The sequence below is a fragment of the Astatotilapia calliptera genome, chromosome 22 (genome assembly GCF_900246225.1).
Source record: "Astatotilapia calliptera chromosome 22, fAstCal1.2, whole genome shotgun sequence".
Lineage (NCBI taxonomy): Eukaryota > Metazoa > Chordata > Actinopteri > Cichliformes > Cichlidae > Astatotilapia > Astatotilapia calliptera.
The window spans coordinates 5,324,178-5,351,089 of NC_039322.1; the positions used below are offsets into that span (position 1 = coordinate 5,324,178).

Sequence of the window (26,912 nt, forward strand, 5' to 3'; positions counted from 1 at the left end):
ACCCTGAAAACACTCAAATATGCTGCTCATACATCACTCCTGCTGAAAACTACCGTGTTACAAACAAACAACTATATCTGACTGCAGGCTGGGTTTAAACTTTAACTATTTAAATACAACACAGAAGAAACTTTAAAAACATTAAGGTTCATTTGAAAGAAAATAAGAATATGAAGTTCAAATTTACATTTTGTACTGGACACCGAGGAAACCTTAGCCCTTACATATACTTCTGTCGTGCCTTCACAGTATGGACCAGGACACGAATTAGATCATGATTTAAAATTGATAATTTAACATTTAAAATGTATAAATAGCTCACCTATCTAATAAATGGATTAATCAATCATATATAACTTCATATAATCATTACAAACGTTATACATCATTAAAAAAAAAAATCCTCATAGTTAACATTTACAAATATTAATACTGAAGATTACAAAGATCAACATTAAGACCAGTCTGCATTCAAAGCAGTGATAGAAAATAGTGTGGGGCATTTCCCCACACTCACTGAAATGGCATCCAAGATGCCTTCATAACTTTAAGAAAAGGAAAGAAAAAAGGCAATAAAATGCAACAGCCTTTAAATTTGGTTTTATTTGTAAAGTAGATGTCATAGCATACATGTTAAATAAACATTTAATTAATACATACTAATGATATGGCATCCAAGGAAATGGGTAAAAGAAAACTAAAAATCAGTAAGTGATGTAGACTTGTAAAATAGCCATTATACAGTATATACAAACATAATCTAACATTGGTGAAAACACTCAATGTTACTGTCATTCACTTCCAACAGCAGGTAAACACAAGAGTTACATTAGAAACTGACTAATGTCTGAGTTTACTGCTCACTTCATGCTAAAACAGCTGAAAGAGGAGGAAAAACAAAAAACAAAAAAAAAAAACCCCACAACAACAACAAAAAAAAAAAAAAAAAAAAAAAAAAAAAAAAAAAAACAGCCCACTTATAACTCTTAAATGTGTTAAATCTGGAGTGAAATTTTTTTTTTTTTTTTTCCTTTTTATTGAAATGCACAGCAACTCCTTTTGTGGTGAAGCTAGCATTACTACACACAAGTACAGATATATGGAAGGTTTGAAGCATATTAGATTCAGACAAGTTGTTTGAAGTACTAATTAGAAGAAATGACATTTTGAACCTGAGATGAACCTAAAAAGTAGAAAACTCAGGATTTTTAAAAAAAATAATTTCTACTTTTTGTTTGCAGTCGCTGTCCCTATGACGCAGTCGTTCACCTGCGGGGGAGAAAACAAAACAAAATTGTCAAAAATGTTAAAGTTACAGTGAAACTTCAAATCCTTGTACACTTCAGTGGTATTTATACTGTAAACTGGCATGTAACTCTAGGAATCACTCATTTCATCCACTTTTGCCACCATTTTCCACATTAATTAAAAGAAAAAATGAAATAAATGAATCGATTAGCTCAAAGAAATTCCACTGCAGACGAGTGTTTGTGGTTAAACTGCAAAGCAAGTTACGCACATGGTGCAGGCCACTTCTGTGGGCTCTATCAGGGATTTATGTGACTAGTCGACTAATTGTCACTAGTCTGTATCAGACTTACCAGTCGTTCAATCTAATTGTTAAAATTTTAATTGATGCCCAATGCTGGTACATTGTGTTCTAAATGTTAGGCAGCGACCTGCCACCAGATGGCGCACTGTTGTTGAGAAACACCATAAATCTATTAATCTACCCTGATCTTCTTGTTAACACTGAGATCGCAGATACACGCAGAGGAAATTAGTTTTCTCAAAGGTGGAAAACCTCTCCTTTAGGAGAGCAGTTAAGTCAATGGGAGAGGGGCTCAGAGTAGAGTCACTACTTCACATCAAAAGGTGACAGCCACCTGGGCAAGGTGTTCCAGCTGGGCATGTCCTACCAGGAGGAGGCCCCAGCATCCTTGGTCATGCTAGCCAGTTTACATCTATCAGCTGTGGTCAGGAGTGGTCCTTCCTGCTGCCCCCACAACCTGACTAGAAAGCGGCTGTATAATGTATTACTTTGTTACTAAATTTCTGCTTCTATTGAAAAGGTTGTCATTAATTTTCAGCAGCCTGAATCATTCGCGCCACACTCAGTCGTACTTTTAGATTCTCAAATGATTGTCATATTTTAATAGAACATCTTTTGTAGTAACGCATTTTCATTTGTATTTAACAGAATGTGATAAATGGATAAGATACATCTGCGTCTAGTTTGACAGTTTCTATTAATCAGTTCTGAAAATTAACTCAATATCTGAATGTTCCTTAGTTTTACTTTAGTTGGTTAGTCTAATTATTTCCCCCTCGATTAGTCGACTAGTAAGTAAGACGCCAGGAACATCCCTACTCTTCAGACAAAACGTGAATATGAATTACACATAGGGCTGCTCGATTATGGCAAAAATGATAATCACGATTATTTTCACTGAAATTGAGATCACGATTATTTGACGATATTTATTTAACCCTTTAAGACCTACTATAGAACCAAGTCCACCAGAGCTTATATTATTTTTTTTTACATGCTGTAGTGCCATTTGTGGGAGCATTTCAAGTTGCTATACATCAATACAACTGTTATAGCCCATATTTTAATAATATGTATGCATTAAGTCCATAGTAATTACATAAATTGCAAAAAAGTGCAATAAACTACAAAAAAAAAAAATTGAAAATCGCTTTTGTTTTGTTTACATATATTTCTACTTGGAGAAATTTAAGAGGCTTATCCCTCAAAACTTTAAATACAATAAAGTTGCAAAAAATAGTTTACAACAACAGGACATTTATTTTGAGTGTCTTCATAGTTTTATTTTGGAGATACAGCAATTTTTATATACTGCAGGAAAAACAAAAAACAATCCTATGATGCAGATTTGCAAAGAAAACAGCATGTGCATCATTTCACTGTGGGAAGTGTTACGAACAGCTGATAGGAACGGCAAAGCGTGTTTCTGGAATATTATGTTTTTGTTCCTGCAAGCGCTTTTTATGCAATTTTTGCAAAGCTATATGTGGAACGAAACCGTGACCGAGGACAAGCTGATGGCATCAGATGTAAGTACAACTCCGGTTTCATATGCAAAACAAATTATTGCGCTAGCTTACACGGTTCTAGTTCTACAGGGATTTAACAATAGTTACGCAAAACGGAGCATGCAGCTCTGACCGGCTTTAAAGGGTTAACAATGACTTTAAAAAAATAATATAAAATAGTGTGCAACACCACTGAAGTTTTTTTTTTTTTTTTTTAAACTCTCTTTTCAACCAACGGCAGTCACTCTCCAAATAACTTCTGCTTAGCTTTCCGAGCTTCCCTCGGGTCCTCTTAATCAGCGGTCTCCAACCTTTTTTGCGCCACGGACCGGTTTATGCCCGACAATATTTTCACGGAACGGCCTTTAAGGTGTCGCGGATAAATTAGGGAGGGGCTAATAATCGGCTCAGTCATTTTTAATGATCGTTGAAAGCCCAGATCGTAATCGTGATTAAAATTCGATTAATTGAGCAGCCCTAATTACACACCAAGGTATTAAAATGGATATGGAGTATGGCTTTGGTTTACCATAAACAGCTAATGTAAGGACATCATTAATGTACTCTGTCCAATGAACACTGGAAACAAGACTGCACTGACCTTGCTGGCAAACCTCAATGAGTTTAGAGTTTCCCCAAAGCTGTCGGGCTCCGGGGCGATGTTAACAAACATCAAGCTGCAGATAAAGACATCCAAAATTAGCGCCAAAGAATAAACAGTCACAATCTGAAGTGATGGGATCAAACTCTGTTAAATATTTATTGGGGATAAATTCCTTCAGTTTTATGTATCGTCATTATAAAGATTTGTGATGTCAACAAACTCACGTTTTGCTGTTCCCCCCCAAACATCCCTGCAGGAGGTAGGTGAGCTTCGAGTTCCTGTAGGGAACGTAACTCTCCTGAAACACAAAGGCCAAAAAAATCATTAATACTGTAAACGTAAAGAAAGCAGGTGTGACATCTAAGACTACAGAAACTGCAGCTGCAGACCTTGTTGGCCAGAGCAGCGATAACGATGCCCAGGTTGGACAGCGAGCCGTTGATGGCGGTCATCTCTTTGAAACGGTCACCCTGAGACTGGCTCTTCACCATTCGCTCACTGCCAGCCAAGTCCACCAGGCACAGAGTGGCTACATCAGAGCAGATTTTGCACTGGTTACAGTAACAATAACTAACCAGACTCAATATTATAGATCCAAAAAGAAGAAACCACATTCCTGATGCTGGTACTTCCAGTGGGATTATACTCACATTTGCACTTGACATCCCTGCCGGCATTAACTCCCTCAATATCCAGCTGGAAGACTGAGTGGGAGCGAGACGAGCGGTCATTCTGGGCTGTCTGGGCAGTGGAGCGATTCTGATTGGCCAAAGCAATGAGACCGAGAACCTGAGAGGACGAGGGGACGTTTTAAAACACATAGAGCACTGATAAAAGTTTGGTAACAATTTGTCAGCAGATTTGAAATTAATTTTGTTCTGAGCTACAGATGTCTGTCTGCTGTACCTGATCCTCATTGGAGACCCGCTCATAAGTGAGATTAGTGATTGTCACTTCGTTGCTGGTTGTCTTGCGGATCTCATGCTCCGGTCTCTTGCTGGACTTGCCGGTGTACAGAAGGTCCCTCAGGGTCTCATTGTAAATTTCAACAAAGCTTGCTGTGAACGTGAACTGAAATAAAAACTAAAATGAGCACATTCCCAACTTCTTAATAGCAATGAACTGGTCTGCATTGGTGCATCATATCTTTATTCTCTTCCCCCTCCTGCCCCCCCCCTCTTTCTTAAATAGATAACTATCATATCTGATATCATATCTCACAGTACAATAATATTGAATGGGTTGCATTGTTGTATTTTGTCATGTTTCTCAGGTCTTTGTCTGAATTTCTACGAACATTATTGCTAAGGATTGTCTTATTGCATTGGAGTCACACTGGGTTAAATATGTACACTTGGGTTTTAAGGGGTATTTATTATTTTCTTCTTTTTTTTGGGTTGTATGGAAGCCCCAAACGCAATTTCATTGTTCTTGACAATGACAATAAATAAATAAATACTAAATAAACGCACCACGAGGGCACACAGCAGACTGCAGTGTGAAATCCCTGTGACGCTGAGGAGCAGAAGCAATTTAACACTAATGTGAGACTTTTGTGGATAAAAAGAAAAGCACAACATTAACAGTGCGGCAGATTAATCATAAAAGCTCCACTCATCTGTATGCTCAAAATCATCTTTGGTGCTTAAGGAAATATGGCCGACTGTGGTAGAAAAGCAGTCTGGTCTTAGATGAACAACCTGTAACACTTACTACTCAAGTCTTTCAGATAGTCTGCAGTTTAAAAGCTGCTGCTCTACCACCGTGTAAAGCTGCTACCACTGACCTTCTCTTCAGACATTCAAACACAAACCAAACCAACCTCCCAGCCTTGTTCTCCCAGTTTTCCTGCAGCTTTAAAGATCTGTTGCACAGCTCTGGGAATGACACCTCTGGTCTCGTCAACCTCGTCCCCCTCCATGGTGTACGTCTTCCCGCTGCCGGTCTGACCGTAGGCAAAGCAGCAGACATTGTAGCCGTCCAGTGCTGACTGCACCAGCAGTGAGATCTCCTCAAAGACCTGAAGATAAAGACAAATTTATACATTTCCTCCACGCACAGGCGGGGACCACAAAATGAAAAACAGTTTATTCTTTGATATACTGTAAAATGTGATATTCACCTCCTGCTGGGAGGCCCGAGGACCAAACACACGGTCGAAGCTGAAGTTGTAATTCTTCTGAGTGTCAGCAGTTTTGCCCGTGTGAGACTGAAAAGCACAAAAACTCAGTTCAGTTGGTTGTTTGTGCTTCCTCTTTGGGTTAGGGTTCATCTACGCTGACACTGAATTACACGTGTTAACTCACACAGAACTCAAATTCTCTGCAGCCAACAGTTTCTTTAAACATGCGTTAAGCGGTCCTCATTCTTACCTCCTCGGTTTTAGCCAGCGTTATCGCTTTATTGTCGCTTGTGGCGAGTTGTACATGTTTGGGAAGGCCTCCACCTACCAGAGGACGCACTCTGCAGAACACTCTGATATTACCCTGCAAGAGATACAAGAGTGAGACTGAAACTTAATATTTTATTGGTTGCAGCAAAATCCGAAGGATGATTGGACAAATGTGACCAGCACACACCAAAAACAACCAAAGAACAGAGAAAACATTCACATTTTGTGCACATGAAGAGGCACTTTTATTGGTAACAGAGGCAAACTTGCCTTGAGCTCTTGTATGGTGTTGTGGAGCCGTCTGCGCTCCATCTCTCCAGCGTAAAGTTCATCCTTCTGCTGGGCCACAGTTTCTTTCAGAGACCGAACCTCCTCCTCGAAGTCTCTGAGGTTTACCTGCACACGGGCCAGAGTCGACTCCTGCACAGAGAGATTCATCTGGAGCAGAAAGAACAAATGATATTAAGGTTTGGCAGGTCAGCCCATCTGTACGTTTATCTAGTGATAATAAACAAGCACGGCCATTCTCAGCTGCTGTTCAGTCAATCTTTTACCTTCAGAGTCTGCAGCTCCGTCTCTTGGCTGTCTCGGAGAGTCTCCATCACTCTGTATTTCCCCTCCAAGTTGGTGAGCTCCTTCTGAAGAAAGTTCTTGTCACTCAAGACTTTCTCCAGCTCATCCTGGACTCCAGCCAACACCTGCAGCTTCATCTCATACTCCCTAAAAATCCCAGAAGATAAAAGCAAAGTCAAGTTGTCAATGGTTAACACGACAATTTCAGGAGTAAAATTCCTAACTGAACGTTTATTTTCCAAATGAAATAGTCCTCATACCCATTCTGGCTCCTCTGTATCTGAAGCTCCTTCTCCACTTCCACAATTTTTCTGTGGCTCTGGGACACAGAGTCTTGGAGAACCTCATTTTGCTGATTCAGAGTCTTAACTTTTATTTGGTAGGTACGGACCTTATCCTCCATGTCGCTGACCTTGCCCTTCAGATCCCAAGGGTTTCGTTTTTGTGTTCCACCTGTACACAAACGCAACATTTTCAATTTGTTTTTTTCCGGTCTGTTAAGAAAAACTATTCTACAGAAGCAACCTTTAAACTTCAACTTCCATTTAGGTGCTTCATGCTTATGGTCGTGTTTGCACAAACTCACTCAGAATCGTGGCTTATTTCAATGTACTGGGTCACTTTTTTCACACTTTGAAACATTTTCAAAAGCATTTAAAATTTATGGAGGGTTATTAACAAATCAAAGCCCCAAAATATAAACGTTTAGTTGTCAGAAGAAAAGAAATGAGCAGAATTCATTTCTCACCTGTTTTTGTGCCGGTGGATGCAACGGGTTGTTTCATGTTGCCTCCCTTTGATGTAGTTGAAGCTACAGACTGCTTAATGACACCTAAACAGTAAATAGATGCATTAAATGATCACATGTTCATCTGGGACCAAACTACGTACAAGATATGACATTGTCCATGAACAAATTTAATTAAACTTTAAAACTGCTTAATCACTGCTCCAGATGAAGGTTTGTGACCACAGTGTCTAAAGTCCTGCCACATATTTAGCATTTCTTACCTCTAGACGGAGCCGCAGCTACAGTGGCAGCTCCTACAGCTCTAAGAGGCCTAGCTGTGTTGGAGAGAGTGAAACAAAAAGGACATTTTTATCAAAATGACAAGAGGACAGAAGCACAATATACAATGTGAAAACGTGTTTTACTCAATGATTTTTTTAAATAAAGTTAATGCAGTTTTAGTTTTTGACTGGTTTAGTTTGGGGACAGCCTTTTAATGAAGTGCTTTACTGAGATAAAGTAGTTCTCCGACATAAACCAATGTAGTTTGGAGTAAAACAAAAAGATTTCAACACTCAGGATTGAGACGTTACTTACAGATAGGTGCTCGGGTTGCTGCGAGAGCAGGTCGCTTGGTACCAATGACCGTAGCCGCTGGTTTAACCGGATCTGCATCCTTACGGAGTCTCTTCTGCAAAACAAAAGACACCATTAGCATACAGTGAGAACAAACCTGAGTCTTGCGCAGGTTTTCAGCTGTGGTTTACTAGCCTTCTAAGATACCTGCATGTGCATGTGAGGATGACTCACCTCCAGCAAAAATTAAACTCACAAATACTTAACAGTAATCTAAAAGTCAGACAGTAGCAGTAAAAAGGTAAACAGAAGGGTTTACACAAACCTGTGCAGGTGCCAAGTCCTGGGCATTCTCCGCGAGTACCCTCTTACTTGACATTACTGGCAGGCGGGACATGCTCTGTTGTGGGCTAAGAGGTGAATTATTGTTAAAACAGATACAAAGAAAAAAAAAAAAAAAACTTGTTTCATCATCATGAACAGCCACAGATTGAGTATATAAACCATTATTCTTAAATTGGGCCTTTAGTGGTTGACTACAGCTGTATGCAAGGCAGATCTGTATATAGTAATGGCAGAAATCTGCCTTTTCACACATTTTTTAAACCCTGTCATGATATTTAAGTTGCACTTTTGTTTTTTCCTAATAATAAAACCAAAAGAAATGTTTTCCTCACTTCAAAGCTGTACTGCCACTCAAATCATTTTGCGTTTAAAACCCACTCGACATTTTAACACTCTGTCCTCTGTATTAAAAAAAAAAAAGTAGTAATCCTTCGTCAAAGGAGCTTGCAAAGAAAAGCGTCTGGACTTCTTTAAGTTCTTCTTCGTGTTACCCGAGTTGCAGTTGTATTTACCATTAAGCACACCAAGAACAACAACAGTCACTTGCATATCACGTGCCACATTTATTTTGACCAGACAGTAACAACGTGGTAAAGCCAGGTTTTATTAAGTAGCTGTTAAAATAACGTTGGCGTCTCCGATGAGACTTGGGTGTACTAGTAACCAATACAATGGAGACAAACTAGGGTGTTGCACGGTGATCCACACCTGCTTGGACATAACACTCATATAAAAGTGCCTGCTAATAATGAAAATCAATCACACGAAAACGTAATATTTACGTTTACAGTGAAAATCACACGATTTAGCGTTAACTCAACTCAGATAAACTTTTAATAGACCCCTATAACAGAGGTCCGACTTTAGTAACTTACCGAGTATGATGTGAGCCTAAACAAAGCCACTGTGTCCACAGTTTTTAGCATTTACATTAAAAAAAACTTAACTTGCGTAATTATCGAGTTAAACCAAGATAGAAAATCTTACTGGGACACGCTAATTTTTAAATCAGCTTCGATTAAATTACATAAAGACATCACCGACACTAAACCCGTTCGTATGATCGCTAACGTTGACGGCAGATACCCTTAGTACGAAAAGGAACTTCTACATTAAATTACAAAACTTTGCTCTTACGGTTTAAGTCGAGTTCCGCAACACAAACTGCAGATTAAAACACACACTTCACTGTAATATATGAAACAATTACCTTATAAACAATTTCCGTGTCCGCGGGATCTCCGTCCTCGACCGTTTAAATTTGAATTGAACTACCTTGGTGAGCGTCTTGCCGTGATTGGCCGAGATAGCCCGAACCCCGCCCCGTACGTGTGTATGCGTGTTTTGTCTTTCGGAGTTTTCTGCTTGGGCGGGATATACCCTGTTTGAATACTTGTCTCCAGTGCTAAAGGCCAAATTCTAACTGACTTATGATCAAACGAAACAATTAAAAAAAAAAGTCGTATAATTTTAGTATATACGAATCGCTTTCTTTTTCAAGTACATTAATTAAATATATATATAATTGTTATAATCAATTTTTTTTAGCTACATTGTTTAAAATAAACATCGTACGGTGGCCCGGAGGTGCAAAAGGCAACTGTTTGGGGGAAAAACGCGCATTGACTTATATTCTTATCATTTCTATTCCAAAGCTTAAAACACAGCTTAAAACGCCTGAAAGAAGTAGTGTAAAACATTAAATTACATGCTTTGATATGGTTTGCTATGTTTACAGAAATATAATCTGTTCTTTTTAATTGTTTTGATAAATAATTGTTATGACAGAAACCTTTGGACTGCTTCTGGTAAGACACACGTACACTCTATAAAAATCCATGTGCAGTTTGTATATGCTTTCCTAGCGAAAGCATTGTTTTTCTATAAATGGAGCTAAAAGAAACACATCACGTTGTAGGTCTTGGTGTAGACAGTCTTCTAAGCATGTGAATCCTTTTCATACCATTGCTAAGCCTTTGCAGCATAGTCCACTGCAATTTCCAAACCACGTGGGGATGGTAGAATCACAGATTCCCTGAACCTGAATCAAAAATTCACCTTCATTAGTTTTGAGAAAAATACCCCCTGATCTTTACCCTGGGTATCTAGGATACACTGACCACGTGGAGCTACATGCTGTAGCAAAAGAGCAGCCAAAACTTTCATTATAAATGTTCATTAATAATATGTACTGTTGATTTTAATAAAATACCAATAAAAAATGTAGTGCTTTCATCATAAACAGGTTTTGAACTTTATTCTCCATAAGGGAAGAAACAGTCTGTTCAGATGAGCAAGAGGTGTAACTGTGCATACAGTATGAAGAGTGTAGCATAAGAGGGCAGTTAACTGTATTATCAGGAGCATTGGTAATAACATTAACAAGAATATTGAGAATGGGTTATTTCTCATAAAAAGACACAATGAAATACAAGGAGTATACATGGAGACAATCAGCCGTCTGTATGGGCATCCTGAACATTTCTGATTGGTTAGAGACGGCATGTGCGGTGTCCCAGGTCACCAAGGTCACAGCTTCTCATAATCATGCTTTAATTATTTGCAGATGTATCATGGATACGTTAGCTTTAAATATCATATGGTTACAGTATTAACATGGTTCTCTGAGTAATTGAGACCATTTTTTCCCATAAGTTCAGGAATCAATCCCCAACAGTAAACTTAGCACAACAACACCTGTACAGATGTGGAATTACATATTTTAGCCAAACTGCACCTCTGGGAAGCCTCAGTGGTCCCTGTTTATAATGTATTAGGGATCCACCAATATTGGTACATATTCACCATCAATGTCACTGGGATACTGATAAATATAAGATTTGGCTAATTATCTGTTGTGTTACAATTATATGACTGAGTAATTGGGAATGGGAATAATTTAGGAGACTTGAGAATGCCATTTTAGCTCATTGATAATTAAGTTTTTTTCATTTCCTTAGTACAAAACTTGTTACTTTAAAAATCTGTATAAATTCATCCACACTGTTGCCCCAATTTCCATTAGTCCAGGGAACAATACTCAAGTCCTGCCCTACAGTGAACCTATATAACAAAAGCATAAATGTGGAATTACAGATAGTTTTACCAAAGTGCTTCCCTTATGCCCAAAAATATTTTAAATGACTAATTAAAGTCCCTGCTAATTTTCTTCTTGCATTTCACTGATATTGGTACGATATCTGCGCCGTTGCCTGCCATTGGGATTAAGTTATGAGGACAGACTTTAGAAAAGTATTTATATGATTTAAAAGGCAGAGCTTTAGAGTTCACTGACATCAAAAGGGAACAAATAGATACATCCTAATTCTTTGCCTAATTATCACACATGAGGTTTAGTTGACTCATCTCTGGTTACGTCCTAATTAAGATCAGTTTCACAGTCTGTAGATGGTGGCTGTGGTTGTGATAAAGGAAACAATTATTCTCCTGTCATTTCCTCACTTTGCTGAGCGTGACGATCTCACAGCCCGTCAGCTTTAAAGTTGACCTGGGACACTGCCAGTGATTTGGTACATGTTAATTTGATTTCCTTTAGTTTTCATAGATGCTTTACACAAGACATACTTCCCTTTTACAGATGAAAAAGTCTTTTCTATGTATTTTATGTACAGCATACTGCAATATCATAATGCCTCAGATTGATAATAATGTGGATAACATTTGCAATACAGTTATAATGGAAGTAGTAATAATATGTATGAAAAGTTCTTTAAAAAAAAAGAGATTAATAACAGTACCTGTCAGCCATTTTCATCACACAATCATTATTTTCCCAACAACCATCCTGACAATAACAAACTGGGCTGCCTTAGTCATTCGAGGACAGTAAACAGTTGAATAGCAACAAAAAAAAAGGAAAAAAAAGGGACCAAGACGTTCTGTTAGGACTTTTCTCTCTGTTCCATCACATTCATGCGCTCACGTTGCTTTCTGTTTGATCACACATTTCTCTGTTGGTAGAAAAATACATACATATGATATATAAAAAAAAGGTAAAGGATGAAAAACATAGGCGTGAAGTAAGTTTCATCAAGTGCTTTCATTATGACCCCTCCCACCCCCGTTTTTCTCTCTTTCTGTCGTGGTTCCTGCTGTGGACTCCTTACATTTAGTGCATTCTCTGACCGATCGCGCTATCTTATTTAATACTTTGGGAAATGTTTCCTCGCTCCTCTGAGAGGAGGTGGGTGTAAATAAGGACATCATGATCTGTGAAATGTACACTTTTGAGATTCGGCTGCAGGCTTTAGCGAGACTTCCCAAACGCACGCTTCATTTTTCTTCCTGCTGCTCTTTCCTTTGTAGCTCCAATTCAGTGTTTCTGATGTAGTCTGTGACACCTGACTGTGCCTTTCAGATGCTGTTTAAACATTTCTGCACCGCTGCTTCAGATGCTCTCATGAATCTCTACAGTCTCCCATCATTCACTCCTTTTTTGTTTTGGCTTGAACTAATAAGTGATGAATGTTCAGATTAATGTGATCTGAATGTCTTCAACATTTACACTATTCTTTGGACCATAACTGCTCAAAGAATAGTGAAATTAGTTTTTTTAATTTTACAGATATTTTACACCTTTATCCTCCAAAGATCCCTCAGTCAGGACTGAGAGATACATGGCAAGTGGGCTCAGGAATCAAGAAGCACACTGTAAAATATCTGTGTGAGTAATTTATGGTTGTACTCAGCATCAAAGCTTCTTAAGTGGGTGAATTCAAATTTACTTCTATCCATGATTGTATTGCATTACCCGACTAACCGCTTTTAAAAAATAATCTCACTGAAAGCTACAGAAGTCTAAACTGAAAACACTAGTGTTTTTACACTTTCAAATTCAGTGATGTGTCAATAAAATAGAAGATCTGAATTATAGAAATTCACCCAATCAGCTGTTTTCCCCCTGATTTTAAGAAGGCTCTAATACTGAATACAGTTAAATTACTTATACATATGGACCATTTTTACTCGACTAATCCCTCGAGCAGAGCAGGAAGACGCAGCCTATGAGTTCATGTGCTCCACCTGTATGGCTGATGTGGAGACGGTTAGGCAGAGGTCTTTGTGGGTCACTGGCAGGTCTGCCACAGTGACTGGTTTGTACTGGATCTCGCTGGCTGACACTGTCTTGTACTGGTGTAGATCAAATGGGCAGGGGACCACAGATTCTGTGGGTTGCTGTTGTGGCTGGTAGCTGCCTGGGGGTCCGGGGTTTGGGTTCTGGTTGTTGTTAGGGTTCGTCTGGTTTTGGAGCTGGCTCGCTCTGCCCGCACCTCTCCCTCGACCGCGGCCTCGGCCCCTGCCTGGTGTCAGACCCTGGGCCTGCTGAGCAGCTACTGTTGCTGCCACTGTTAATGGGTCGGGGTTGTGCTTCTTCATGTGTTTCATTAGATACGTCTCCTGGAGAACGGATGACAGAAGTAGAACACATGATGTCAGGAAAGAAAAACAGGAACAATGTGTTTTGATTTTTTTTAAACTATTAATATAGCTTTGTGGTTGTATGGCATCACTAACCAGCCATTTAACCCTCTCAAGGCAGGGGTTGCCGATTGGCAACAGTTAAAAACTAACAACCTCATTACCCCACATACATATTTTATGAGTTTTTTTTACTCAGAAGTACCACTGCAGGACTTGGTTGTGCATTAGCAACAAAAAGTTTAATTTGAGCCTGAGAGCGTTAATATTTATAGTGAATGATTTTTGAGTTAATGAGTTTTGCTGCTGGGCAGAAAAGTGCTGCAAAACATCTGGATGTGAAAGTGAAGCTAATCTTTTTTTAGCTTTTGGGTAAATAATTTAATCCACATTAGACATTTGTGCCATCTGAAGACTAAATGAACATTTGTGTTCAATCTGAAGAAATATCCTTCACACACTCCCAAAATATCTATGAACAACTAGGGCTGAGCCATATCATACCGTTCACGGTAATACCGGTATGATGTTGGGCAACTATAAGAAAATGAAATAGTGTCTTTGTTTACATACGCACATGGCGGCGACGGAGAATAAGAAGGGCGAAAGCGGATCGTTGAATGAAACGGATGAACCAGAATTGGTTTGTAAAAATGCTGCAACGTCAGTGGTGTGGAACTGGTTTAGCTTTCGTCCGTCAGATACACAACAAAGCACTATTTTTCGTAGAGCATGCTAGCGGGCCGTCGTTATTACCGTGTTTTTTGGAAAATACGGCACACTTAAAATCAATCCTTGGATTTTTGTGAAAATCGACAGAGCCCCTTATAATCCCGTGTGCCTTATGTATGAATTCTGGTTGTGTTTACTGACCTCGAAACGATTTTATATACACGGCGCTTGAAAATCTGTCAAATGTTTCAGTACGACTTTGCTAAGCTACGAAGCCGCACCGCTTGATGGATTGTCGGAGCATTACGGCTATCGTAGGCAGGAGCCTCGTGGAGTGATACGTGCTGTGCTTCAACATAATATTACGGTATTGTGTGTGTATAACCTCTTTTTAAGTTTTGTGGATATTATACATGGTTATGCTGAGGATATGTCGGCCAGTTTCCACTGGAAATGCCTTTTAGTTAAACTTTCAGCAAGGAATTTGCATTTGCACTGTTAAATTTTTATATAACTTTAATGCACATAAAAAACAGCTGCTTGTTTAAGTGAAAATACATTGATTTTTTTATTATTATTTTTTTGCACAAATAAAGTTGTGGACTTGTAAAGTATTTTGTCTAGTGTCAATTATATCATCACTTATATCGTTATCGCAAATTTTCAAATGTATATCGTGATAAATATTGTTGGTCATATCGCCCTGCTCTATGAACAACCCAAAGACACAATGCCTGTGCCCACTGATGATGTATGTGCATAATTATATAATTACTAGATACATTAACAGTACCAGCTGCTATACAGCATCTGGCTTAAACTGCACGAACAATGATTTTGGCAGAGAGGGATGATCAGTGCTTTGCAGTAATAATCATTATATTATTCTATTCTAAGACCTGAGATCAGAACAAAAGGCTCATTAGAGCTCTACATATAATGCATGTCAGACAGACTCATGGATTGTAAACAACAGTAAAGCATCTGCAAACCAGCAGTACAATTCCTGCCAACTCTCTCCTGTTACGTCTTCTCTGTTGCAGTACAACCAAATCTACACTTTCAGTAAACTGCATGTCAGATACCAGAAGTCTTACCGAGGTATAGGATCGGTTGCAGAGGCCACAGGAGAACAGCTTGGCGTGTTTCACGGTGTGTGTGGACAGGTGAACCTCTAGACTGGCAGCATCTGTGTAACCACGGTTACAGTTGTGGCACTTGTACGGCTTGTCTTTGTTATGCTGCCGACGGTGAGACTGTGATGGAAAAATAAATAAATAAAAGAGGCATGTAAAAACTAGTAATATGTAATTTGATTTTGACTACAATAGAAAAGGCAAGAAAATCACTCTTTTCAGACTAGAGTCCAGCTGATATATCAGGCAATATTTGCTAAAATATCAGCATCGGGATTAAAGCTGATAAATGAAAATGAAAAAGGAGACATTAGTAATTCATGACCTGTGACAATAAAACATAATTATTTTTAAACTTCACTGTCCCATTATCTCAGGAAAGCCTGATAATTAACTTCATATAACAATTGTTAGGGAGACCTGTTTGTGCTTTATATGTCTCTCAAAAAAAATATTGGCCAACATGTTGAATTTTTAAATCTCTTTTTAATTATTAACAATGAAAAATGATCCAAAATAAAATTTCTGTGAAAAAAAAGGTAAGCATCAACATATCTACTACTCCATCACACTTGGTTGTACATTTTGTCTACAAAACCCAACCTGTGGAACCTGGATGAGTATGAGAACCACTGGCTTGCAAGTAAATATATGCTAGTAGCACTAGAGCCTTAGTAAAGTAATGATCATGTCAGTGGCAAAGAGAAAACCTGTAGATTCAGTACCTGGAGGTTGGACAACTGAGTGAAAGCTTTTTCACAGCCAGGATGATTACACTTGTACGGCCGGTCACCGGTGTGAATCCTGGGAAATCACAGTCAAAACAAAACAAAGGTGATGTCAAGTTTGACGTACTGACAAAGTTAAGATACTTCTAGATCAGCTCAGCCCCTCGCTTCCTCATGTTGCAGTTTCTCAAACTTCTACTTTCACTTCCTCGAGAAGGAAACGGCTTTGGTAAATTTGAATAGTGTGACCTTTGGTTGCTATTTGTGCACTTTAAAATCACATCCTTTTTTCAGCACATTTTATCATGAAGTGTCTTGATGCATGCTCAATCATCCAGGTAAGAAAATCCCAAAAAGTCGATTCTGTTCATGTGGACGTAGCGTTTTCAGTGGGAGGAATGTTTCGTCACTAATCCAAACAACAAAACGTTTCTCTTTTTTGGGATTTTATGATGAAGCAATAAGCTATGAAATAAAGTTTTATAACAGATAAACTAGGCTGCTAATACATGCCAGTGATCACACATCAACCACATTCTTCTGTCCTTTCAGGTGGTAGTGCCTAGCTTTGTAACAGCCTTTCGCCTTCCATTAGGTTGAGCTAATCTGTGGTTTGATTGTTTCTATCATCCGCTGAAAACTATTTTTTATGGGTCACTCACCCTTAACATTTGAATCTGGTTTACACCTCAGTGTATGTTTGTAGTAAAACATAAATATGGATTATTTTGAACTTTGAGGCATGCTGAGCTACTCCAGTAGCATCTAAGAGTTAAAATATGGAAGTGGGCAGAACAGATCCATCTTATAAAAGAAAAAAAGTACATGTCAGATTTGATAGATACTATAAACACACAATAACTCAAAAAGAAGGACACAAGCACAGTGACATAACTCTCCATGCACCTGCTCCCATACATGCACACATTCAAAACCCGCCCGGCCCAGCCCAGCTCGGCCCAGTACCGTGTGTGCTGCTGTAGGTGACTGAGCTGCCTGAATGTTTTCTGGCAGTAGGAGCAGGTGTAGGGCTTGGCCCCGGTGTGGATGCGGATGTGCTGGGACAGGTAGCTGGAGTTGGCAAACGACTTGGAGCAGTGGGGACACTTGTGGGGCTTGGCCTCAGTGTGGTTTCTAACACGGGAAACCGGGATTGGAGGGTTAAGGGGGTGGGAGGGAGAGAGAAACACAGAGAGAGAGAGAGAAACAGCGAGAGATTTTTAAGCTACAGCATGACCAAACTTCATAATGAGCCGAAGACCAAATCATGCATTTAAGCTAAAAGGATCTGATCGATCAAGTATTGATCACAGATTACTAAGTTTGACAGTGTGCTCTTTGTGCTGTGTCTGAGTTGTGAAAACACAGAACGAAACATACAGCAAGCACAGTCACGCTTTTCTCTTTCTCTCTCTCTCTCTCTCTCGCAGTCTCTCTCTCCTTTTGGTGTGCACTACTTTGAGTGAAGTGTGAGTGTAGTGTATCTATGAATGTCTGAGTCTGCTGCAGTCAAACCAAAATGTAAATTCAAGATGAGTGCCAGGCCAGCGGAGCACATCTTCCTCTTTAAAATTAATGGCCTGAAACCCACAGAGAAAACCCAGTGCATGGAAATGAGGGAAATGAAAGCATGAAGGTGAATGACAAGGTCAACATAAAATTAACACATTTATCAGAAAGGTGACAGCCTGGATGGGAGATAGATTTATCACTCATATTGTCACAATTAATGAAATATAGTAAAATGAAAACTAATTTTAGTGTCCGATTAGCGCCTTTACCACAGTAAAAAGGGGTGTAAAACATGCAGGTTAAAAACTGTATATCAGGATGTATTTTTTAGGCACAGCACATACAGTTAGTATGCAAAGTGTACTTAGACTTGTATCGTGCATTCTTAAAAAATGTTTTAGTTTTTATCTTGCTGAGAATGAAAGGAAAATGTTTTAATAAAGACATCTGAATAACAGAGACATCTAGAGAAGATGCTGAAACAAAACAAAAAGGGGATGCCTATTTTGGTGAAACCTGAGTGACAGACGGGTGTGTTGGTGAGAAAAGGCATTTAAATATAACTCAATCATCCTGTCTCACTTACTGCTGGAATACTGAGTATCTGAATCTCTGCATATATAAGGAAACAAATGACATTAATCTGACTAAAGCCTGGGTTATACTCCAGTTCAGACACGGACAAATGGAGACCTGGTGCCTGGGTGCATTTGAACTTGTTTTTTCTCTTGTTTAAATCACTAGTAAATTACTTGCCAGGGAAAAAAATACTTTGACTGAATGCTGGGAGAATTAAGGAATTTCAGTAGTAGTATGCCATGTGATTGGCTGATTAAATATTTGTGTTAACAAGTGGTTGAACAGGTATATCTAATATAGGAATATGGATATGTTGCCCCCATACCTGATGAACCTCAGGTAGCCATTGTAACTTAATAAATATTGCAGCTGTAAGTGAGACTGTGTAGGAGTTGTATTTAATTACCTTTAGATACTGACTCAGGAAACTGACTTCCCATTCTCACAGTGGGTCCCAGTTTTTAGAAAAGAATGAATGGTCAAAGACAAGTACTTAAAAATAACAGGTTAAGAGGCATGAAATAATTTAAGTTTTGGGGACTTTCAAAGATGATACTTTGACTGTGCAGAAAGAGCTTTACACTGTCAGCACTCCCCAAAACAACCCAGACAAGTCCCAAGCACACCACTCCTTCTTCCCTTTATCTATCACCACACAGGTGTTCACATGCACACATTTTAACACACGCACACACTCAGGCCCAGTACCGTGTGTGCTGCTGTAGGTGACTGAGCTGCCTGAAAGTTTTCTGGCAGTACGTGCAGGTGTAGGGCTTGGCCCCGCTGTGTATACGAATGTGCTGGGACAGGTAGCTGGAGTTGGCAAACGACTTGGAGCAGTGGGGGCACTTGTGGGGCTTGGCCTCGGTGTGGGACTTGGCGTGGATCTGCATGTCTGACTTGCTGAAGAACGTCACTGCGCACATCCGACACCTTGGCAGGCAAGGAATGAGAGGAGAAGAGAAGAAAACAGTTATGATAAACAAAGCACAGAAAAAACTGCAACTATCTAAAACATCATTAATATTTTCCTAAACTTAACGCACTTTATCCTACCTGTAAGATTTGGGTCCGTCTTTGTTAGTGTGATCATCCTCATCATTTGACAGATCATATGGGTCGCCACCGTGATGCTACAATACAATAATAAAAAAAGTACTTATGGTTGTAAAGGTAAAATGCCTCACAGTTGGTTTTATAAAAGGAAACAAGGAAAAAAGAAAGAACATAGAAAATTCACCTGTCCACCAGCAGCAAGGTGTGCCAGTATTAATGCATCACTTCCTGGAGGGAGGACCCCACCCACTCCAGCCACCCTGCTCATCACCTGTCTGCTTTTCCTGCCTCGTTTTGATGGTGCCGGCATGACAACAGCAGGAGCAATGTCATCCTTCTTATCTAAAAATGAGAGAAAATTAAGAAAGAAAGAAGGGAAAGGAAACAGGGAGTGTTGAGTGAAAACAGGGACAGTTTGGAAAAATTATGATGCACAGCTCAACACCAAACCTTACATAAGACAGATACACAGATGTGTTTGATTGTGTATGGATGTAACAGTGCATTTGGGTGGGAACAGGAATCAAGTGTCTAAAATAAAATGGTAAAAAGAAGCCCTAAGCCTCATCATTTTTTTTTACGTTGAAATTATTAAAATGATGGTGACCTGCACCTGTGTATTACCTGAATTTGAGGGGTGCACTGCTGACACTATCATGGTGGTGGCAGTGGGGTGTCCAGCTACAAAAGACTGCGTGGAGGCGGTGGGGACCAGTGTGCCCTGTGGGGTGGTGATCACTAACCCCGCTAAGAGGAAAAGAAAAACTGTGATCTGGCCGTCCAGATCTCACTCTGTTAGGCTTTTATTCTAACTAACAGTTAATGGATGATGTAGTGATAAAAGAACTTTAATTTTCAACCTTGCAACTTGAAAGCCACACAATATCTTATAAAGGACAAAGCTACAGCACTAACACAAGACTTGCTAAGGTTTATACAAAAGATTTTAACGAATATTTTTATACAAGCTGTGCATAAAAAAGGGATAAAACTGCTAATATTAACACTAAGTACTACTACTAACACCTAAATGGAAACTGAAAAAGAACCCTGTTGAGATTGTGATTAGTAGCCACTGTAGATTAATATGTACAGTGTCATTCACTCCTATGCACATATCTTGTGACACCAACAAATATGGGTAGAGTTCAAAAAGTTCTGGAAAGAGTTCTATAAAAACCAAAAACCTTACCTGGTTTAAATTTGGCTGAACTCCCATTTGAGATCATCTTTTATGGGATCTGCAGACAGCTTCCAACATGGCTGCTCTTTTTGTATTGCTCTCATTCTGATTATTTACACGGTATGCACTGTGTATAACCGCAGGAAATCAAACTGTGTCAGAAAGCAAACATCAGTTTCAAGCTGATCAAGGTACATGCTTGGTGATGAGACCTGGGTCCAAGCAGTCCACAGCTAACCGGTTTTTATACGAGTCCACAGTTCCAAGTATGTCTGATGAGGAGTGAGACCACGAGCAAGCCTGGTGTGTTTTTAAACATACGCACCATGATATCGTTCTCCAGGGTAAGACATGATGAGTGTCTCCACTGTGATGTGTCTGGCACACTTTTAAAGCATTTCAGAAACAACACATTTAGTATGCCTGCTGGGTTTTATTTTAAAAACTGACTAACTTTCAACTCTGTTCCTTTGTCTGTTACTTCCTGCCCTTCTCCTATGCTCTGTGCTGCTACATGTTGCTTCTGTAAATAAAAAAAGAACTGTTCGCTTTTTCTAGAGCAACTTCTGATGGAATTGCTACCATTGTCTCGAGTGGGTGTCAGGAAGCAGCCGTGCCTGCTGCACTCCCAGGATGAGTCTGTTAATGTGAAGTTCCAATATGACATCCTGAGGAGTCTGATGAAAAACATAAAAGTGCAAACAACATGATCTGTGGTGCGTGTCATCACGTCATCGCGTACTGTTTGATGGGGCCAGGTTTTGGGCCAGTATTGGGAATCTGAAGAACACCTGCATCCCAAACTTTTTTCAAATGACTGAGCATAACATAGCAGATTTTTGACCGTCTAGCTTCACCTGGGGACATTTACATGTTCTCACTGCCATTTCCTTTTTAAAAGAGGTGCTGTAGTTAATTTTAGCTTCATGTTTCTCACATTAAATGGTAAATGGCCTGTATTTGTATAGCGCTTTACTTAGTCCCTAAGGACCCCAAAGCGCTTTACACTACATTCAGTCATCCACCCATTCACACACACATTCACACACTGGTGATGGCAAGCTATATTGTAGCCACAGCAGCCCTGGGGCGCACTGACAGAGGCGAGGCTGCCGGACACTGGTGCCACCGGGCCCTCTGACCACCACCAGTAGGCAACAGGTGAATTGTCCTGCCCAAGGACACATTAGGACAGCATGATCTCATCTCATATGTTTCCCTTCAAAAACCATGGAGTTAGTAGCTTGTTTTTCTTCTAGTTTTTTTAATAATCACTTACAGACACCTTGAAGGTGCATTCATGCAGTCTTGTAGAATTATATTAAAATACTACCAGTTACTGCCATAAAGTAGGGAAAATATATATTTTAAAATTAAAATACATTTGGATGAGTTTTTCCTTTTTTTTTTTAAAATGGTCTTTTAAAAATTCTGTAACACTGAAGCACACATGCAAACAGACATAACAGGGATGCCACCAAGATCAAATAAACATCCAGAGGTGCACAAGAAGATGATCTTGAACAGGAGACTGGCCAAATTTAAATCAGGCAAGTTTTTTTAATAGACCTTTTCAGAGAATTTTTCTTTCACAATTTGCAAAATAAGAAAAAAGACAAACTGAAAAATCATCTACGACTCAGGTTGGTGAAAACATCAGAGCTGCTCACTCACCTGCAGTCATGATACCCGTGGAGGGAACAGGCACAACGGTGACGTTCTGGGAAGTGTGCGACTGGTGCAGGTGTGCCCCCACCGCACTCAGGGGTCCGCTGTTTCCACCACCACCCCCTCCTACATTGCCTCCGCCTCCTTCCTGTTTAGGGATCACACGTACCCCAGCCGCTCCATCCACTGAGCTGGGGATGGCGAGTACGGCCGTGGGGTAGTGGGGGGAGGAAGTGGAAGACGCAGAAGAGTGAGGAAAGGAGGGCGCGCTGGCCTTCTCTGGACCTAGTTGCTCCTTCGCCTTGTTCAGGAACATGGCGTTCTCAATCTAGACAGAAGTGGGGAGTGGAGAGAGGAAAGAAGGAAGGGTGTAGGAATTAGGGGGCAAAGGAGTGTGATACAGTAAGGGTGAAATGTTTCATGACGGTGGAAGGAAAAGGATATGAAAGGAAGGAAGAAAGGGAAGGAGAAAGGAGACTTGCCAGAGATGAAGAAGGCAGATTGAAAGAGGAAATAGGATGAGGGTGTTTGGAAGAAGTTGAAAAAGAAATAAAAATACAAAAGACAGGAAGAAAGAGAAAGATGTGAAGAAGAGTCATATGTTTATGCGGGAAAAAAACAGGATGACCCAGAGATGACACAAGCAGAGTGGCGATAAACGTAGTGTGTGTCATGAAAGGAAAATGGAGAACAAATGAGACAGAAAATGAGAGGTTAACGACAGTAAAAACAGAAGGAATTAAAGAAGAATAAAGGAGGAAGGAATGGGAAGATTGGGGAGAGTGAAGGGTAGGAGTTAATGGGTTAGATAAGAGCAGACAGAGGAAGAGGAAGAAACAATGGAAGAGAAGAGAAAACGAAGGCATGGTGAGATGCAAAAAAAGCAAATGAAAACAGGAACAGAAGATTGAAAAGATGAGAGAGGAGAGGGACAGGAGTGATCATGTGAACCCATCAATAAGTCAAATAACTTCATCAACGTTGCCAGCATTATTTAGTGGTGTTAAAAACAACATGTTCAGGTTGTGAAGTGCTTCTGGGTATTTTTTCCAACAGCACAGACCACTATACCATGTGTAATTCAAGACAATTCCAACAATAAGGTTGTGTCTACCTGTCCTTGTACAGTGGGGACGGGAGACCAAAAGTATGATGAGTTGAAATGGGAATCGTCCATTATTTCTGTAATTAAAAAGCAACACACTTAGAAAACACCTGTCCTGCTCCTCCTTTTTTCGTTCCTTTTCTTTTAAATGAGACCATGCATGGCTGTATTTCAGTCATCTTAGTCCAGTTCCTTTCTTTCTCCTCCGCACGCTGACACACCGAACACGTCGGTTTCAGGATCAGCATGCAGCACTAAGACTAAATTTAGTTCACTAAATCGAGCCACTTTTCTACACAGCTAACCTTTGTTTTTAGGGATACCAATCAAGATGTCTGTGACAAATCTGAGCAGTTTAAGCTTACTCTGTTGTGGCTATTTCTTGAAATAATTAAGATTTGTACAGAGGAGGATGTGAAAGGAATCAGGCAAAGATGGTCAATCCCAGAAGGGAACCAGTGGTTCCAAATGCTGTGTCAAAGCATACTGATGTACCCTCTCAGCCCAGTAAACATTATAACTGAAACTGCACAAAAACATAGTAATTGAGATTTAATTTTCTCTATTATTCCACATTAAATACCCTTGGTTTTACAAAAAAGAACTGACAGGCAAGACGATAACATTTAAGAGGAAATAACACTGATCTCTTTACTGTGTGGAATAAGTCAAACAAACTACCTAAAGAAACAAAAACTGTTATTAGAAATTACTTAAAAAACTGTCTGCAATTTGATGCGAGGAGATAAAAAAAATGCTAAAACTGTACCTGCAAACTAAAAATTCCCTTCCTGAAGAAACACTGCCCCCTGTTAAAGAGCTTGGGATCTCAACCATATCCAGTGGGAACATTTGTTTGAATGTATGGAAGTGCCTGGTAAGGCTATGGATCGCTGTTACATGCTTGCTGCAAAGCAACATACACATGCTCAAAAGCACAATTGTCACTGACCTCCTTCCAGATAACCTGTTTTCTGCAAACATAAATACAGGTCTTGAATTTGTCTTGCTTTTTACTTTTCTTTGACCACATAAAGTTTGAGAACCACTGGTGTAGAGGGCAGCAGAAGCAAGAATTAAGAAAACACTAATGATAATCAGTTTTTGAGAATTTAATGATTGTCTGTAACACAGCACATGCACTTGTTTACTACTCCCTAACACAGCATGAACAAATTGCACAATCTTAGAGTGCGTGTTTTATCAGCAGCATGTCAGTGAGGCTAGTTTTGCAACAAAATTGGATGTGGGTGCACCATTAGGTGAAAGTAACACCCTCTTCAAGAGTGCACACAGCTTCTTGACAGTTGAAAAAAACCCAAAATAAAAACCCACTGTCAATCTCATGAGTAATCAACCTGTAATCTTCCGTTTCCTGATTATGTCCCACTAACAGAGGCAAAGAAGGAAGTTTCATTGTTCTATGTTGGCATGCATTTGCACTTTATTTTAGCTTTCTGAAACATTTTGAGACCGTGAATGCCATGCATAATCCTGCTCACATACCATTAAAAGCATGCAAGTAATTACATGTTAGTAAAGCCCAACTGCCATTTAATAATTTATAACAACTGATATTCAGTAAGCCCCGCAAAGGAGTATGCGAGGCCCATAAAAAAAAAAAAAATCACAATAACAATTGAGGTAACGCCATATTTCATGCAAAACATTTGCAATGCATAACTCATGAAATGTTTTGCATTGTTTTTCATGAGCCTCCTCTCCCCTCTGCAACTGCAAGGTCTATAAATAAATGAAAAGAAATGCTTTCAATGCAATTTAATCATTTTCCCTGATTCTGCAGCAAAGCATCAGATGCAAGGGGCCGTTATTAGTGCAGTACAAAGTCAATGTTTCAGTGTTCTGAGAGACATTTGTTTCTTCCCCCCCTCTCTTTTTCTTTTGGACGAGAGGGTGCAAGCTGCCTCCAAAAACTGTGGCATGGCTAGCGCCGAGCTAACGTTAGCTGTGCTTTATGAATTATTGCAAAAACAAATTTGCCACAAATCGTTTAAGTCAGGGTGCTTTTTTGGAACTGAGTCTGGACAGATGTGTTAAACTGCACCCAACCGGCTGACAAGAGCGTAATAACATATCTGGGTTATGCACAAACATGGCTAACGTTAGCTGAAAAACGCAACAAGACGAGAGGAGCTAGCTAACTTGCCTCCATTAATTTTCTCCTTTTGTTCGCTGGCTTGCTCTAGCTACAAGGAGGCCTGTATATTCAATATGCTTAACTAGCCCGCCGCTTAGTAAACACAAACATCCGTGCTCTCCCTACGCCTCCATTCCTCACTCCCTGCTCATCTCGCTGAGAGAAAATAAAAAAAGAGAAAAAAAAGTCTCGAATAAAAAAAAAAAAAACGAAGACAGGAAAAAAAAACGTCGACGCCGTTGCCTCTGTAGGAGACGCAGCTTCATGCAGACTTCCGGCGGTTGGGACGACGGTGCTCTCAGACACACTGAAAAAAACACTTAATTAACAACCGACTAATAAGTCCTGCGTTAATTACCGGTGAACTCGACTCCCCTTCAACCCCCCCGGAGCTTCCTCGGGTCGGGACAGTTGGAAAACTTTGTCCAAATCCGCCCCTCAAACCCCTCAGATATGCCTTTTTTTTCTTCGTTTTTTCCTTTTTTTCCCTCCAGCTCTTCTCCGAGGAGTCAAGGCAGGCTGAGTTAAACAGCTTCCGGCCACACTCTTCAAAATAAAATCAAAGCGCGATTCTTTTAAAGTATATTTCTTTGTGTATTGCGTTTGATTAAAAGCGTAATAATCGATGTTAACACAATTAACTAAAACTAAACTAAAAGTAGGTGTAAAATATGACATTTTATGCACCGAAATAAAATGATTATTAATTATTTTTTTAATTAAAAAAACGAATTTAAAACAATAGTGTTTAATCACAAAACCAGCAAAAAAGTATATTTATAATTTTATCAAAAACAGCCTAATGAGGTTTTGGTGCTACATGACTTAGAGTCAATTGTCTTCAAAAATAGCTGTTTTGTATAAGAATATTTATTCAGAAACTTATCTTATGTATTTTTCATAATAATAATTAATACTAAACCACAAATAATGCCGAAAACTAATAAAACCGAAGTAAAACCAAACTTACAAAAAACAAATACAATTTAAATCTAATCGACCGAAATCCGCTCTGAAAACTCAGTGAAACTTAAGCGACCTGAAAACAAACGCCATATAATCTAAAAAAGAAAAAAAGGGGTTCCGGTAGGAAAACCTTCTATACACAAGTCAAATAATATAAAACAAGAAAAACAAACTAATAATTGTGCAATAACTAACAGCCATTTACCCATATGTTTGCTCCGCTGAGAGTTTTGAATTAGACTTCCTGTACTGGTTTGGCGTTTTACCAGCTAACTTGACACACCTGCCAGCGTCTATGCAGTATCTTCCGGTGTATTAATTATCCAGTCAGTGAGGACGTCGTATCAGTTTCTATGTATATTTCATTTCTGAATTAGCTGAATGGTTTTCTCATTTTGTACAACAGCTCTCAGGTTATGCGGACATGTGA

General features: G+C 39.4%; 2 protein-coding genes across 8 annotated transcripts; both read right to left on the minus strand.

Annotated features, from left to right (window-relative positions):
* Window positions 1-1,030: 1,030 nt before the first annotated feature.
* On the minus strand, window positions 1,031-9,612 carry LOC113014695 (carboxy-terminal kinesin 2-like). 2 transcript variants are annotated; one of them, XM_026156385.1, is made up of 17 exons: window positions 9,491-9,612; window positions 8,261-8,345; window positions 7,957-8,050; window positions 7,641-7,694; window positions 7,378-7,461; window positions 6,890-7,082; window positions 6,611-6,776; window positions 6,327-6,494; window positions 6,037-6,150; window positions 5,787-5,873; window positions 5,487-5,684; window positions 4,571-4,735; window positions 4,315-4,453; window positions 4,054-4,193; window positions 3,889-3,962; window positions 3,662-3,737; window positions 1,031-1,269 (listed from the first exon to the last, which is right to left on the minus strand). In XM_026156385.1, exons 2-17 carry the CDS (start codon window positions 8,330-8,332, stop codon window positions 1,225-1,227), a joined length of 1,869 nt encoding a protein of 622 aa, XP_026012170.1. In that variant the 5' UTR covers window positions 8,333-8,345; window positions 9,491-9,612; the 3' UTR covers window positions 1,031-1,224. The 2 variants fall into 2 exon arrangements, with proteins under 2 accessions (XP_026012170.1, XP_026012169.1); XM_026156384.1 differs by lacking the exon at window positions 9,491-9,612 and adding an exon at window positions 9,418-9,469.
* Window positions 9,613-10,515: 903 nt separating this feature from the next.
* On the minus strand, window positions 10,516-26,723 carry LOC113014694 (zinc finger protein 384-like). 6 transcript variants are annotated; one of them, XM_026156379.1, is made up of 11 exons: window positions 26,688-26,723; window positions 23,368-23,435; window positions 22,260-22,581; window positions 20,027-20,149; window positions 19,587-19,744; window positions 19,403-19,479; window positions 19,055-19,279; window positions 17,222-17,389; window positions 16,253-16,331; window positions 15,489-15,647; window positions 10,516-13,698 (listed from the first exon to the last, which is right to left on the minus strand). In XM_026156379.1, the coding sequence occupies exons 1-11, from the start codon at window positions 26,689-26,691 to the stop codon at window positions 13,303-13,305; spliced, it is 1,779 nt and encodes a 592-aa protein (XP_026012164.1). In that variant the 5' UTR covers window positions 26,692-26,723; the 3' UTR covers window positions 10,516-13,302. The 6 variants fall into 6 exon arrangements, with proteins under 6 accessions (XP_026012164.1, XP_026012163.1, XP_026012165.1 ...); XM_026156378.1 differs by lacking the exon at window positions 23,368-23,435 and adding an exon at window positions 25,875-26,062 and having other exon boundaries at window positions 26,688-26,706; XM_026156380.1 differs by lacking the exon at window positions 26,688-26,723 and adding an exon at window positions 25,875-25,938.
* Between the last annotated feature and the right edge of the window lie 189 nt (window positions 26,724-26,912).